Source organism: Manis javanica, chromosome 3, assembly GCF_040802235.1.
Source record: "Manis javanica isolate MJ-LG chromosome 3, MJ_LKY, whole genome shotgun sequence".
NCBI classification, from domain to species: domain Eukaryota; kingdom Metazoa; phylum Chordata; class Mammalia; order Pholidota; family Manidae; genus Manis; species Manis javanica.
Window position 1 is genome coordinate 58,460,242 of NC_133158.1, and position 17,200 is coordinate 58,477,441.

At 47.0% G+C, this 17,200-nt stretch overlaps 1 protein-coding gene across 1 annotated transcript in view; it reads right to left on the reverse strand.

Moving 5' to 3' along the window:
- Positions 1 to 8,380: 8,380 nt before the first annotated feature.
- PDIA5 (protein disulfide isomerase family A member 5) overlaps positions 8,381 to 17,200 on the reverse strand; it is an 88,006-nt gene continuing 79,186 nt past the window's right edge. Inside the window, exons 15-17 of the mRNA XM_017671811.3 lie at positions 15,005 to 15,075; positions 8,952 to 9,086; positions 8,381 to 8,613 (exon numbers count right to left, since the gene is read on the reverse strand). Coding sequence (XP_017527300.2) covers positions 8,533 to 8,613; positions 8,952 to 9,086; positions 15,005 to 15,075 — 287 coding nt within the window. The 3' untranslated portion in view covers positions 8,381 to 8,532. The remainder of the gene's footprint in view (positions 8,614 to 8,951; positions 9,087 to 15,004; positions 15,076 to 17,200) is intronic.

Here is a 17,200-nt window from a genome sequence, read left to right on the forward strand (position 1 = left end):
GAAGGGGGGCGCTGGCTGGCACCACCTCAGTCCCTCTGGTGCTGTCTGATCCCTGAGGTAGGTCTATGATCTTACTGAGCTGACACCTGGCAAGCTCATGAACCAAACTCTCAGCCAACTTCTGTACCCCTCAAGGGGGGCACAGGAAAATTCTAGGGCTGCCTAGAGAGAGTTAAACTCAGACCCTTCCTGCTAAATTAGATCACTAAGTTTATATATTTAGGGCATGATTTTTCCCCCATTCTTGTGTAATTGGTGAGGGAGTACTTTTTTGTTTTCATGTAATTTCAAACTTATAAAAAGTCACATATACCCTTTGCTTAGATTCACCAGTTACTTACATTTTCTCTTTTTGGTTATATCTCTCTGTGTGTTTGTATGTATGTGTGTGTGACGTCTCTCTATACATACATCTCCATATATAGACACATAATTGTGCATATATTTTTTTTCTGAATCATTTGAAATGATATTAAAACCCCAATTTTTTTATACAGACAAGATTATTCTGAAATTTGTATGTAAGACAAAGGGACTACAATAGCTAAAACAACTTCAAAAAAGACAGCGGGAGAAATCAGTCTACTTGATTTCAAGACTTATTATATAGATACAAAATGACAACTGCATGGAAACGGTGGAGGAATAGACAGATCAATGGAACAGAACAGAGAACCCAGAAATAGACCTCTGTAAATACAACTGATTGACTTTTTTTAACTTTTAAAAAATTTATTTTGCTATCATTAATGTATAATTACAGGAACGTTATGGTTACTAGACTCCCCCTATTATGAAGTCCCCACCACATACCCCATTATAGTCACTATCCATCAGTGTAGTAAGATGCTGTAGAATCACTGCTTGTCTTCTCTGTTACACTGCCTTCCCAGTGTCTCCACCCCCTACATTATATGTGCTAATCGTAATGCCCTTTTTTCCTCCTTATCACTCCCTTCCTGCTCATCCTCCCCAATCCCTTTCCCTTTGGTAACTGTTAGTCCATTCTTGGGTTCTGTGAGTCTGCTGCTGTTTTGTTCCTTCAGTTTTTGCTTTGTTGTTATACTTCACAGATGAGAGAAATCATCTGATACTTGTCTTTCTCCGCCTGGCTTATTTCACTGAGCATAATACCCTCTAGCTCCATCCATGTTGTTGCAAATGCTGGGTTTGTTTTCTTTTTATGGCTGAATAATATTCCATTGTATGTATGTACCACATCTTCTTTATCCATTCATCTACTGATGGACACTTAGGTTATTTCCATTTCTTGGCTATTGTAAATAGTGCTGTGATAAACATAGGGGTGCATCTGTCTTTTCCAAATTGGGCTCCTGCATTCTTAGGGTAAATTCCTAGGAGTGGAATTCCTGGGTCAAATGGTATTTCTATTTTAAGTTTTTTGAGGAACCTCCATACTGCAGCCAACTGATTTTTGACAAGGATGCACATGTGATGCCTGGAGGGAAGACCATCTTCAACAAAGGTACTGGAGCAACTGGGCATCCACAAGACAAAAAATGAATCCTGACCTAAGTCTCACATCTTACACAAAAACGAACTCAAAATGGATCATATATTTAAATGTAAAACTTTAGGGGAGAAAAATAGGAAGAAAATTCTGGGGACTTAGAGTTTGGTAATGAGTTCTTAAATGTAACACCAAAAGCATAGTCCATGAAAGAAAAAACATAATATATTGGACTTCACAAATTTAAAACTTTGCTCTGTGAAAGATCCTGAAGATGGAAAAATAAGTTACAGGCTGGGAGAAAATATTTACAAGTCACATATCATGTATCTGACAAAAGACTAGTATCTAGAATAAAAAAAGAACCTCAAAACTCAGCAGTGAGAAAAAGAATAATCCTATTATAAAATGGGCAAAAGACATTAACAGATATTTAACTGAAGAGGACATACAGATGGCAAATAAGCACATGAAAAAATATCCAATATAGCCAGTCATTAGGTAAATGTACATTAAGATCATGATGAGCTGTTACTACACACCTACTAGAGCAGCTAAATTTTTTAACAAATGACAACAGCAAATGTTGGTGAAGATGCAAAGAAACTGGATCTCTCATACGTTACTGGTGAAAAAGTAAACAGTACAGCCACTCTGGAAAAGTTTGGCAGTTTCCTTAAAAACTAAATACACACTTAACGTATGCCCCTGCAATTGTACTCCTAGGTATTTATCCTGAAGAAAAAAAACTTACAACTGCACAAAAGGCAGCTTTATTTCTAATGCCCAAAAAGTGGGAACAGCCAAAATGTTCCTTAATAGGTAAATGGTTAAACTAACTGTGGTACATCCATACCATGGAATACTGTTCAGCAATAAAAAGGAATGAAATATTGATACATGCAACAACTTGAATGAATCTCAAAGGCATTATGCAGAGTGAGAAAAGCCAATCTCAGGAGATTATATATTCTATGATTCCATTTTTATATAACATTCCTCAAATAAAAAAATTATAGAGATGGAAAACAAGTTAGTGTTGCCAGGGTTTAGTGATGAGAGGGAGGGGGAGAATAGGTGTCAACACAAAGGGATCAAAGAGATATCTTTGTGGTGATGGAATAGTTCCAAACCTTTTGATTGCAGTATTGGTGATGCAAATCTACATATATGCTACCTGGCGTAGACACATATAATTTCAAGGGGACCCAAAACAGGCAAAACAATCTTGAAAAAGAAGAACAAAGCTGGAGAACTCAAACTTCATTATTTCAAAACTTAGTACAAATCTATAGTGATCAAAACTGTGTGGTATTGTTACAGAGACAAACACATACACCTGTGGAATAGAATTGAAAGCTCAGAAATAAACCCTCACATGTATCATCAAATGATTTTTAACTAGGGTGTCAAAGACTACCCAATGAGAAAAGGATAGTCTTTTCCACAAATGGTGCTGGGAAGACTGGATATCCACATGCAAAAAATAAAGCAGGACTTTTACCTTACAAAAGGGATTAAAGTCCTAAATGTAAGATCTAAAACTATAAAACTCTTAGAAGAAAATGTAGGAAAAAAGGTTTGGACATTGGATTTGGCAATCATCCCCTGAATAGCACATCAAAAGTATGGACAACAAGTCTCCTGGACTTGCCATAGGAATGAGGAGGGAGATGTCTAGGCTGGCATGTACATACAGTGAGACAACGAATTTGACCGGATCTGTACTGTTGGAACTCAACCAGGAGTTGGGAGGGGTGCAAGTTGTAGCACTCCAAAATCTCATGACTATAGACTATCTATGGTTAAAAGAACATATGGGATGTGAACAGATCCCAGAAATGGGCTGCTTTAATTTGTCTGATGGTTCAAGTACAGTTCGAAAATATCCATCATATCATAGATAAATTTTCACAAATGCCTAGGGTGCCTAAATGGTTTTCTTGGCTTCACTGGAGATGGATGGTAATTATAGATTTGCTTTGTTTATGTCACCGTATTCCTATTATGTTAATATGTGTGTGCAAATTAGTTAGTAGTTTAAAACCTATACATACTTAAGGTACTATACAAGAAGATATGTCAAAGAAATAATCAATCCTCCCATGTTTCCTTCATATGCTACATCTATAGCTTTTCTTCTTCCTTCCTAATTACAACCCTTAAATAGAATTCGTGCCTCATATCGAATTTACCGAGTATCATAATTCCTCCAGGTGGTAAAGATACCTCGAGACAAGTGCTGGGCATAGAAGCCACAGGGCATAAATCTGCAAAGAAGTAAAAAGCTAACCTTTGCAAACAATATGGCTTCTCTCTCACTTACCAACTTTACATTTCCCTGTATGGCCCTGGAAGATGACTGGTTAGCCAGAGACGGGTAAGATTCCTCAAGGGAGGAACAACCTAAGACAGGCACAGTCGCAGGGGTCCATCAGGTGAGAAATTGGGGATCAACAGAGGTGAGGCTTAGAGCCTCTCCCCCCCTGTTCTGAGAGAAATCTGCTGCATCCGTGGATGTCTTGCTGCCCTTGTCTAGCCTGGATTAATACTTAGTCCATAGGCACACACCTGATCATCTGATCATCTACATTTGCCTTCTTACAGCACTAAACTATGTTTTCTACCTTTATCTTGCATCTACCTACCACTTCAGCATTTTATTAAAAATAAAAATAATAATAATAATAGGAGAAATGTGGGATCAACATATAAATCAAGTACAAAAATCAAACGAATATTCATATTTGACCTGATTGTTTATAGGTCATAATGCATGATCAAAACCGAAAGTTTCTGTGATGAATGCCCTTGTACTGTTCACCATGTAAGAATTTACTCACTATGTAAGAATTCGTTCACCATGTAAGAACTTGTTTGTTATGCTTCAGAAGATTGGAGACTGACGAGAATTAGGCTTGAGATGGATTAATGATTGTACATTGAGCATTGACCCCCCTATACTGAATTTTATTGTTGTTAACAACCATTTGATCAATAAATGAGAGATGCCCTCTCAAAAAAAAAAAAAGTATGGACAACAAAAGAAAAAAATAGATAAACTTAACTTCATCAAAATTAAAAACTTTTGTGCATAAATGAATACTATCAAGGAAGTGAAAAACAATCTGCAGAATGGCAGAAAATATTTGTATATCATATCTGATAAGGAATTACTATCCAGAATATATAAAGAACTCCTATGGGGACCAACAAAACAAACCATTTCAAAAAGGGAAGAAGACTTGAATAGATATTTCTCCAGAGAAGACATACAGATGGCCAATAGACACATGAAAAAGATACTCAACATCACTAATCATTAAGGAAATGCAAATCAAAACTGCAATGAGATACCAGTTCAAATCCATTAGGATGTCTATTACTAAAATACAAACAGAGACACATACACACACAACCCTGGAAAATAAATGATAACAAGGATGTGGAGGAATTGGAACCCTTGTGCACTGCTGGTAGGAATGTAAAATGGTGCAGCTGCTGTTGAAAATAGTATGATTCCTCAAAATATTAGACAGAATTAAAACGTGGTCCAGCAGTTCCACCCAGTTCACAGCAGCATTCTTCACAATAGCCAAAAGGTGAAAACAACCCAAATAGCCCAATAATGGGTGAATGGATAGGCAAACTGTGGTATATGCACACAATGGAAGAGAATTCAGCTTTTGGAAGGAATTCTGACAAGCTACAGCACGTATGAACCTTCAAAATACTATGCCAAGAGAAATAAAACCAGACAGAAAAGGACAAATATTATATAATCCCACTTAGATACCTAACATAGGCAAATTCACAGAGAAAACAGAACAGTGGTTATCAGGGGCTGATAGAAGCCAGGAATGGGGAATTACTGTTGAATGGATACAGAGTTCAATTTGGGATGATGAAAAATTTCTAGAAATGGATATTAATGATGGCTGCACAGCAATAAGAATGTACTTAGGGCCATTGAACTGTACACTTGAAAGTGGTATATGTTATGTTGTGCATGTTTTACAAAAATAAAGGCACGCAAACATAGACGCACACACACCTCAGTTGCAATAGCCACATTTCTAATACTCAGCAGTCATAAGTGATTAATGGCTACTGTATTGGACAACTCAAGCCTAAAATAAAGGACTTGGGAGGTGGCACATATTTGGTGCAGTTATAAAAACGAATTCAGTTTCCACATGTAGCTTAAGGATATCAGTTTCGTTATTTGAGCCTAAACAAGATAAAATAATGGTAAATAGCAAGCACACATATGCAGAGAGCTTAGTTCTGACCAGTAACACCCAGTCACTCTCAAAGGGAGCCTCCTGAGAGTAGTATTGCCTGGTATCAACACTACTGTCATATTTAAGACAGAGTTTATTCATAGTCTTACTGAGAATTGTAGCCAGAGAAATAACCCAGCAGTTTTGGTAACCAGAGCCCCTTCATTTGGAGACAAATAATTCTGCTACAGCTGGAGATACATGCAGAAAAGCAGTTACATTTGTTAATACATCAAGCAGTGTGGCATGGGTACACCTTTTTGTGTCCTAAAAGATCATGGAACACAGATTCTGATGCTATTTATGTATGTGAGAGGAGGCAGGAAGAGGTTCTCATTTAGTGGTTATTCCCTCATTTTTCTTTGGGGATGGAGAGGGCCAATGTGACATTATCTTATTGATGCTGACCAGAAAATTCATGATTATGTTTCTGGGGGGAGGCTCAAATTGTAATTAGGTTAGATATTTAGCCATTGTTTGGTGACTTGGTCTAGCAGAAATGACACCATTTTGGGCCTGTTATCTTTCTTCTTTACAGCAGGATTGCCACCTATTTTGTTGTGCATGATTTGGGCAGATCACATATCTCCTCAGAGCCACAGGTTTCGCCTTTGATACAAAGAGGGCCTGGTGCTTTCCAGATGAGATACCACACCTTCTCACATTAGTGGAGCAAACCAGTTCCTAAACCCAGAGCATCATCTTCCTGCTCCTGGCACAGAATAGTTTCTGGAATCCAAACACCTCTAGAAGGGGAGGGGGGCAGTGTGGGGAAAATGGGAAGGGTTGGGGCTGGCTCTGAAAGCTCCACTTTGGGGGTGACGGGGATCACTGGTGGGCGAGAGGCATGGAGGATGCAGAGTAAGGCACAGTCAGGCAGGGCAGTGGGAGAGGAAATGGAGCAGTGCCCCAAGGAGGGAAACTGAGCTGAAGATTATGCCAAAGCCACCAGAACACAGGCTGGTTCTTCGGTTTCTCTCCTGACTCACATGCGTATTTCCTGCAGAGAAATCAGCTCGCACATGCAGGACCCAGGGGAACAGAGAGGGTGACAGCAGATCCTAAAGTGAGGAGTAGGGAGGGGTCTGCACTGAAGACCAATGAACCCAAATGAACCAAGCGTGGGCACTGGGAGTGGAACCAGATGCAAAGGTACTGACGCCATCTGCACGGAGCTCCAGAGCTGGGGGTAAGGGGGCGGGAGGGGTGATGGAGAGAGTGTATAGGCAGGGCTGGGGTGGGGAGCAGAGGAAGGGAGCTCTGTCTGCAGAGCCAGCTGCCCAGAGCTGGGGTGAGCTTGTTCAGGCCATGCCCCAAAGGCATGGCAAACAGGAGACATTCTGACAAAGACCCTATCATTAACAAATCCTGTAAATAGAATGAAAAGATGTCATTTTCTGATGCCTTCACGTCCTCATACAGAAGCAAAGTAAGACAAATCTAACCCTTGAAACTGTGGACTGGACAGGAAGCAAGCCCTGCACCTGGAAGGTGGGTACTGGTAGTCCTCAGCCAGGAAGTAAGTGGCTTTTGTCAGGCATTACTTTAAAGATGCAGTTCAAAACAACATTTTTTGAAGACACAAGCAGTTCTGCTCCTCCCACAAATATCCCAAACAACCATTAAGCAGACATATATCCATGTGCACACATGTTCTCTTAAGAGCCCCTTGCAGGAATGGGTATATGTACACTGCGTGAAGACTAAGTGGCTCCTTGTGAAGGCATGTGGTACCCAGCAGGACCTCAGTAAATGTGTTTAAATTACTTTTAAATGTATGCTTTCTTTCTTTCATACCCATTCACCTGGGGCGAGACTAGGGGCCACTAAGGAAGTGAGTGCTTAGGGAAGAAAGGCTGAACCAAGGCGATGGATTGGGAGGCTGGGACACTGCAGCAAAGGAGGGCTCTTGAGACGGCTCCTTTCACTTAGCAGAGCCATGCCCCGTGCGGCTCTGCAGCCCTGACCTCAGCAGACCCACCGGCGGGAAGGACGGAGGCTGCGAGGCTGGAGACATCCAGGAAACACGACTGTTCCTGTGGGCCCACTCCCCAGGTACCGCGGCTGAGCTGACCCACCTCTGAACATCCCAGGACTCCAAGGCTGGGCCCACTGCCCAGAGCTGAGGTCAAGACAGCGGGAGTGAGGCTGTTCTGCTGTCTCCCTGAGAAGTGCCACTGAGCAGACAGGATATGTCTTGGGGGTGGGTCCCAGCTCTGGCAGGATGCAGTCACCCAGGGATGCAGAAAACAGGACAGGCGGGAAAGATGGTCAGGGGAGAGATGCAAGAGGGAACGCAGAGTGAGGCATAGGCAAAGCCGGGGCCTGGGTGGAGCCCAGACATGAACGAGGTGTGAAGATTTGGAGGTCAACGTGGTGGAGTGAGGCAGGGCTGGTTAACTGGGCCGGCCTCTGCACACGGAATACGCCGATGGCCCCACCACCCTGTCCAGCCAGCGGGCAGATGCCCCTGTGCGTCTGGGCCTGACCACTGCGCTCACCCTGAAGCAGCTCCCCCGTTCAGACCCTGGAGCCAGGCTCTCCGCCTCCTAGAGGAGGACGTGGAGTGAGGGAGAGCATGTGTCCACTTTGTTAGCACAGCCTCCGTGAAAATAACCCGCACCACTAAACAACTGGTTTGATTTTATTTCAAAATTGTACAAAATGGCCATCAGCGGCTATAAAAAACTTTTGTCTTCAGAAGACGTGGAAATTCAGAAAGAACAACAAAAACAGGCATCATTCACAGTGTAGTGGACAGGCATCCTTGAGGCAGAATTAGAGCTCTTCTTTCTTCCTCCCTAGTCTCTCATGGTCTCCCTCCCGGAGTGCTCGAACGAAACTGGTAAACCCCAGCTCCTGCAGGGAAGGGGAAGAGAAGGGGAAATAGGGACGCTAACCCTGTAACGGAGGTGCCCTCTCTCCCCCACACCCCTTCCCCGGCCACGCACTCGCTCCTCTGCACACCCGAGGCCAGTGGGTGGAGGTGGCAGGTGATGTGGGGCAGGTCTGCTGGGGAGGGGGTGAGGAAACTCCCAACGCCCTGGAGTCCGCCCGGCTCTGGGGCTGCCTCGCCCTTGCCCTCCAAGGGTCCAGCTGACTTCATGGGGTCTGCGGGCCTCTTTGGCTGCCCTCCTCGGTGGCCGGTTCCTGCCCGTCAGCAGAAGAGCTTGGGGCAGATGCCTCACCCCACTCACCGTCCGATCGCCATCATACTTTTCCGTAAACTTCCCATAGTGGTAGTAGTGGAAAGTGGGGTAGGCCTTGATGGCCTCCTGCTGACACAGGTCCTGGTTCTTATCTCTGACACAGTCGAGGGCGGCACAGGCAATCTGCAGGGCCAGAGAAGGGTGGTCAGCACAAGTGTCTCCAGTCCAGGGCTGGGGCCGCTACGAAGACTGCCTGTCAGGCCCGTGACTGCACTCACTTTGATTCCCTCCCCAGTAGCAGGGAGAGTAAAGTATCCTCGGCCCAGAGCTCCACAGAGACCATTTTAATTCCCAAGGCAGATGGTCAAGGTCAGGGACACAGCTTGGAGTGCCCTCAGACCACCCTTTAAAACCAAGAGGGTAATGACCGTAAAGGAAATTATGACTGGAACACATTAGTAAACACCATAGGTTTTGTGATGATTTCTGTGAGGCGCCGTAGGACCCACTCATTCATCAACTAATGTTTCCTGAACATCTGTCTGGGCAGGCAATGTAGCGCCAAGGTCAAGAACAAGAGCTTTGAAGTCAAGTTTCCCAAGTGCAAGTCTTGGCTACCCAGTATATTAAGACTTAAGGAGAACTGTCTTAAGGAGAATTCCCTAGGAGAAAGTGCCTAACTTTCCTCATCTGTAGAATACACATAATAAGGATACCTAGGTTCTCAGGATACTGTGAAACTGGGTGACAGAATTCAGGTGAGGTGAACCAGCATAGGCTGTGGCACACGGTTAGTGGTCAGTAAATGTTAGCTGCTATTAAAATCACTCCTACCGGCCACACACACAGGCTCTGTCCCTGACTGGAGCTCAGCGTCTGGTTGGGGAGTCAGATAAAGAGACAATTCCAAGGCCTGACAGTAGGTAGGATGGAGGTGGTCCAGGGTGCCAGGATGGCCCAGGGGAGCCATGCAAGGTGCTCTGCACAGTTTGCCATCGGAGCAGAGGCCTGAGGAGCAGGAGAAGGAAGTTCCAGCCAGGGGAGCCCATTCCAGAAGCCAGGGGAGAGTTCAGCATGACTAAAGCAAACAGGTTTTGGTCAGTTTCCCCAGTTGGCCGTGGGCCTCTTCCGGCCCATCTAACCAATCCCATAGGCTGGATGTTTTTTCCTTATTATTTATTGTTCTCTCAAAATGAGAGAATAAAACAGACAGTGGGCATGTTTTCCTGTTGAAGGTCACAGTGCAAGGACACAGGGGAGAGAGGGCAGTTAGTGGCAAACACAAAACACAGGCGTTATACAAGAGGGGAGGGCAGATTCCGATGGGAGGTGGCACTTATAGAAGTTTTGCTCTATGCCAAGCCTGTTCTAGATGCTAGGGGTACAGTGGTGACCTTGACAAGGTCTCATCGTCAGGCAACTGCCATTCTTACTGCAGGAAGGAAGTTAATAGACACCTATCAAGTGAGATCATTTTAGAACCCAGTGAATGCTCTGAAGAAATTAAAAGAAGGTGATTCGATAAGATGACAGCCAGAGGGGCTGCTTTATGGCCATGGGGGCCTTTCTGAGGAGATAACATTTGCTCTGAGACATGAGCGATGCAGAGGCAGCCAGCACACGAAGGCCAGAGGAAAGGGCACCAAAAAGAAGGACCAGCCCACTCCCGGGACCTGAGAGGAACGAGCCACAGCCACCTAATTAATCCCGACTGAACTACTACCAAACCTGAAGTTTAAAATTGTTGAACAGCCACAATTCACATAATTCTTTGGCTGCTGGTTATTCACATTTGGATAGAACCCTTCCACCCCCGCTTCAATGCAGGTAAGCCCTGCAGGCCACCAACAGTCACATATATGGTTACTTACCTGGCGCCCCGGTGAGCGTGGCTGCTGTTCTGCAAGCAGCAGGGCTGACAGAGTGAAGAGTGGGGGGTGGCCTGCACTCTGCTCACCAGTACCCAGCCCTGCCCTCCCTCACCCGCCCTTAGCTTCCCTTCTACCTCTTCAGCTATAAAACGTTCTACATAATAAGACTTCTTAGAGCAGAGTTTGCAAACTCGCTGCACAAAATCCCTATCTGGCTTTCAGTCTTGTTCTATTTGGCCCACATAGAATTTAAGACAAAATAAATCTGAATTAGCTGCCAACCCAGAAAAAGAGCCAGAAGATTTTATATAAAAGTGTGGTTCTCCAGCTTCTCTTTAAAAGCCAGATTTGACAGTACTTGCCCTGCACTCCCACAGGCCACATGCAGAGGGGCAGCTGTGTCCCCCAGGCAACTCCATTTGCCTTTGCTGGTGCCCACATGCAGCAGGGTCCGCCAGGCCGACAGGCTGGCCCCTGCAGGCTTCGGAGAAGCCCTGCTCACTGTCCAAGGTGCTTTCAGAATTACTGAGCGATGTGAGGCAGGTGCTCCTCCAGCTGTCCTCAGGGTTATGTTTCCCAGAGCAGGAGCTTAAGGTCCTGGCCCAGGAGGGACCTTGCCCAAGGTGCAGACCCCCGCAGCCAGCCCTTGGCTGGGGGCCGGTGCTCATCTGCTCCGCTGGGCAAGCGTTTGATGAGCGTTGCTCTAGGCTGCTGCTCTCCCTGCATCTGTTTTAAATTATGAATTTAATTTGTATACATGCCTGGGAGCTGTGGGAAATGTAGTGTATGGTTTTATAAATTGACTAAATTAAAAATGTGTATTTATTCTGAACCCCCTAAACTAGCTGCCAGCCACATATACAGTGGACTACCTCTGGCTGCAACGTTCCTACAGGAGAAGAAGAGAAGGTACAGCCCTTGCTAAAGGAAGTGGCTTAGACTCTTTGGAAAGAAGGCAGCTGATTTCACCTGTCTAAATGCCTGCCCCCCTTATACCTACTCAGAATTGCACTGACTCACCTATAGTACCAAAAGCACACTACAATTTCTAGATTTATTCTGAGTGTCGGTGCCTGCCATGTCTCCTTGTCCAGCACTTGTCACTAGGATCTGCAAATCTTGGCTGCAGGGAGCTAGAAGTAAGGCCTGTGATGGACAGGGCTCAAGGACACGTTCCCTGGCTCTCGTGACCCTTGAGTGAGACAACTCTTCCCTGGTGAGATGTCGAGGGACTGTGCCTAGTTACTCATACAGTAATCTGCTCACTAATGTATCCACTTGGTTCCTTCCCTGTCCAGTCTCCCTTGTGCCATCCCCCCGGCTGCTTCCTGAGACCACCTTCCAGATAAATCCCATGCACAGGAACCCGAGGCCACAAGCCTGCTTCTGGGAGACCACTGACAATGACTATTTATTTGGTCCTGATGCTGCCCCTTTCCAGCTGGGTAGCTCTGGGCTAGTCATTTAACCTAAGATTCAATCTCCTTATATCTATAAAGTGGGAGAGTAATAACAGCTAGTTGATTAAACTACTGTGCAAACAACAGAACACAGTGCTTTTAAAGTATTAGGAGAGGAGTGCTCAGTAAATATCAAGTAGGTTATTGTTCCTTCATTTGGTCAACATTTACAGAGGTTTCAGGTGTCAAGAGTGTGGGGAATTTAAGGACGAATAAGGTCCCTGCCATCAGGAGCTTTCCCTTCTGATGGACAGCCTTGTAAACACAGGGACTATACAGAACATGGCCAGAGTCACAGCAGCCTCATGAGCCAATCAGAGAGGGGCTCCAGCTGCCTCTGGGGGCACCTTGATATGCAGTAAGACAAGCCACACTTTGCCAGCCCAGTGGTCCCTGACCCCTGTCTGCATCTGCCAGCTTTCCACCTCAGACCCTTGTCCTCCACAGCCCCTTCCATAACACCATCTGCTCAAACACTAACCGTGCAGCCCTTTCTCCACCCAGCCTGTCAACTGCTCAAGCCCCTCAGTAAGCTCCTGGGAGGGGGCAGAGGCTCCCCAGCTAAAATATGAGCTGCCTCATGCAGCTTTATTGATTCAGTAAAATAAATCTCTGTGGGAGCTAATATTGACTTTGGCTATGAAAATGGAAGTGAACAACCAACTGCATATTGATTGGGGAAGGAACAGCGACTGGCTTTTGAGTGGAAAAAAATTTTATTCCTGCTAAGAGATGACAGCACAGTGTCAGGAAGAACTTGGGGTCAGGAGACCCAGTTCTTACCGTCAAACCACTAGGCATCCCTGAGCAAGGGACACAGCTCCTCTCTGGGCCTTGATCCCTCATGAATAGAAGGAGAGGGAGGGACAGGCCAGCAGTCCCCAAATACCGGCCTGTGGCCAGCACGAGAGCCAGCTCTTAGATACAAATTCTTGGAACCATCCCCCAGAGACTGTAATTTGATAGTTCCAGGATGGCATCTGCAGTCAGGGCATCAAGCACCTTAGGCCGCAGGCTGGAGAGACGGAATGCTTCCCTGCTGTTACTGAGAGCCACCTCCAGCCAGGAACCCTATGCAGGTAAGTATGTTCCTGAAAATGAGTGAGGGCGATCCCTGGCTTGGAATGAGAAGCTGGGAGGAGACACAGAGGGAATGGCCCCAGGAAAAGGCCGGCAACATTACTGGCCCAAGTTACGACAATTAAGCAATGGCGTGTTAGTGTCTCAGAGAAGCTGGGGGACACCATGGAATGGAGAAGGGGTCTTCCACCAGGGAAGGGCTGGTCCTTGGCTGCCTACTGTGGGCATGACCAGCCTGGCCTTTTGGGACTGACATGACCCCCTCATAGACCCTGGGGCCGAGACCTGAGCAGCCAGGCTGGGAGGAGACCCCCCACCACAGCCACTCTCCTGTCAGTCCACAGCACTGCATGCTGAGTGAGGGGAGAGAGGAGTCAATGGGAGTGACCACCAGTCCAGTCCTGGCTCCAGGGAGTAAAAGCCTTTCCACACCAGCCAACTGTGAGGGAGCCTCGCAGGGACTGGCGCCCACGCTGTGCTGGGGCTCCCAGAGTGGGAGCAGCCATTCTGCATGTGCACAGGCCCTGGGTGGCAGAAGGGGGTGTATGGTGAGGAAGACAGAAGACGAGAAGCCCCTTCTTGCCATGCCCCTGGCAGTACAGGCCAGGTAGCAGGCAGAGAAGAAAAAGGGTTTGGCCCTTGTACCCCTCCCAGCTGGGGGAAGGGTGCTTCAAGGGCATAGCCGGGGTGTGCGGTGAGCACTTGCTGAGTCCAGGCAAGGGTCCTGGGGTCCGAGTCCCCAGTTTGTCGCCACTCCCCACATGTGCTACTGCCCTAGGCTGGTCTCTGACTAGCTGCCCCATCACTGCCACTCCTGCAGGGCCCACCGCAGACAATCCCAGTGAGTCCAGCCTGCTCGGGCTGCACCTGAGGGTCCCAGCCAGGAGAAGGCTGCACAGCGGAGATGCACGCAACTTTGGATCTGGGTGATTTTCTGGGCCTGTCGGGGGGCAGGTTCCTAGACAGGAGTCCAAGGCTAGGAAGAGACTTCATGACCATCTAGATCAGTACCCGAACTTTAAAGAGAGAGGAACTTGAGGCCTGGCTGAGATGACTTCTCCCAGGTCACTGTTTGGCAGCCACCAAGATGCACCAAGTTGAGTTCTGGGGTCTTCTCCGGGCCACAGCGCCTTGGCCCCAGGGTTACACACTGCCCTCCCCTGGCCGTGCTGCCCGGGCTGCTGGCGCTCCCTCAGAGACCCCTCTCCCCACACACTAATCCAGTCTGAAGCTCTAGCTTGTTAATTTTATGCTTCATCAGTCGGCATCTGCAGGAGCCTCTCACTTTGGCGGGTGATGCTTTGCACACAGAGCTTTGCACTCCACTTTGGCTGCCTCCAGCTGACTCCAGTTTTTTTTTTTATTTGTATTTTTAATTAAATAAGTAATGCACGGCTACAAATCTTACTGTAAAAAGATTCAAAGCACTAAACAAAATAAACAGATGACACCTTTACTATGTCCCCTCCTCCAAGGAAAGGCCGTAATGGTTCAGCGTATCCCTTTTACTTGATTTTAAAGCATAAATTCAGTCTGCTCTATCCTGCCTGATGGAAAGAAATGTTCTGGTTCCCCTGGTCTCAGGAGAACCTATTTGGGAAGGGGACCTGGATGGAAGGGAGGAAGTGGTAGGAAGTGGTGGCAAGGCAAAGCTGGAGGAGGGACAAGGGATGAAGAGGAGTGTCCTTACCTTCCGGTCATCTTTGAAGGTGTCAGCAGTGGCAGTAAAGTGCGGAATGGCTTTCTTACAGTGTGGGCACCCTGCATGAGAGGGAGAGAGAGAATGCTGCCCATGTGGGGGAGGCTCAGAACCAGGGGCCCTTCCTGGAACCTTGGGAGGCCTTCCAGGAGCTTCTTTCCACCCACAGACTGTGGTGGTTCATCTGACTCCCACCATCTGCATACCTCACTTTTCAGGATCCACGTGTCAACCCTGCCACTCAAACCACTGTCTGTCTATGTGTCTGCTGTCAGCATGAGGGCATTGCAGGGGTCCCTCTGCAGCACTGGTCCATGCCCACCTGGCACCCTATCCTGCACCCTTCCATCTTACACCCAGCCTGAGAGGCTTGGGTCAGGGAGATGGTCACTGCAGTCTTGCTCTGCAAGCTCCTTCCACAGAGGGCTACCGTCAGGGCCAGGAAGAGCCTGATTCAGGTTAGAGGGAGCTTTGGGCTTAGAAAAGGAGGATGTGTGCAAGGGATTCTGAGCCTGTTACACAGTCACTTTCTCTTGCCCCAGTGACCATGGCAAATTTCTGTTCCATGACAGAGGAGAGACTGGGAAAGGCAAGAGGCCAAAAGTGACCACCCTGCCTGAGCCCCTGCTGCGGACTTCCACATTCCCAGCAAACCCCCAGCCTCCCCCTGGCTGAGCAGCCAACCCAGGCTGCGATCCTCCTGCTGTCTTCTACCCTTTGCTCCACGATCACCCTGAACCTCGGATCCAGGAATGGAAACGCAAGGCCAGGCTAAGAGGAGGACAGACTGCAGGGAGTCCCTGACACTTCTGAGGGCCTGGGCTCCTGGCCTAGGGAAGAGGTCAGCCAGAGTAGAGGAGGACCTGTAACTTGGGGGGCCTGGATATGACAGCAGTATGCATGCCCCCTGTCCCTCCCGTTCCCTGTGCTACCCTCAGCCCCTCCAGCTCTGACCTCTGATCTCAGGCCTGGGGCTAGCACCTGTGTGGGGCCACTTTCTCCTCCTGTGCCAGCAAGGCTGGGGCAGCATCCACTGAGGAGACAGCCTAGAAAGCTGCAGGCTGCTCTGGTCCAGACCAGACTTCTGGGCCCTTCTGTCTGCTGACGCTGCTCAAAACCAAAGCCCACCTCTCTCAACCATTCTCCAGCCACTGAACACAAAGCTATAACTGCTTTGAGGGGAGGAGTTCCCAGACCGGTAATTGATTGTGATCGAAACATAGGTGGGAGAGGCTGAATGCCCCCTGGGGAGAACTGGCTGCGCCAACTTCCTGATAAACAGCTGGGCAGCCGAGCTTTGCTGATCTGCTTTCTTTCTTTTTAAAATAAGATAATGCCTGGCATTTCAAAGGGTTTTGTCATACCAAATGGGGGCTATGCTACAACTTGAATCAGCATTTAGCACTAGGGCTGGTTCCTGAGATGGGTGGGACCACCCATCTGGCCTGGCTGGCAGAGTGGACAGCTGGCCCCAGAACAGTGCGGCCACTGTGGGGAGGGGGCTTACAGGGGTTTTCCCAATATCTGTCATAGGAGTGAGTAGAGAAGAGAGCTGGGCTGGTCACGGGTCATACCAGCACCAAATGAGACAAAGGCCAAGCACAGCCAAGTTTATGGCAGGTACTAATAGATGATTTTTTAATTGCCTCAATGGCAATTGTAAGAACACCTCACAAATTTGACCCAATAGAGGGAAGAATAGCTCAAATTCATGGAAATTTCATGCAATAAAGACTTTGAAAACATTGAAAGAGCGTAACGTGCTGGTGGACCAGGCTTATCAAAGCATACCCTGCAGCACCAACAGGTCGCTTGAGAGTGGCACACAGATGCCCACTAATAGCATTAGACTGACCAGAAATAAGCTACCCCTTCCCCCAAATCTGGTATCATTAACAGTTTCTTCTTTCTAATCTCTTTGCTTACTGAAAGGATAAATGTAACTGTCAGCCTAGTACAAATTCCTGTTACCATTAATTTGAAGTACCCAGATCTCAGATTAATGACCTTCGGGTACATTTGATTGTCTCATTATCCAAAAGAAAGATCATGGCAGTTGAATAACTGGAGGGGAGGCTCTTTTAGAAAGGGCATGAAGATGTTCCAGGAAGTGTCAGGTGGGCCAAAAGAGAAAGGATTTTTTTATTTGGGCTCTTCAGAAAGGCACAACCTTCCTGTGTGGCAGGA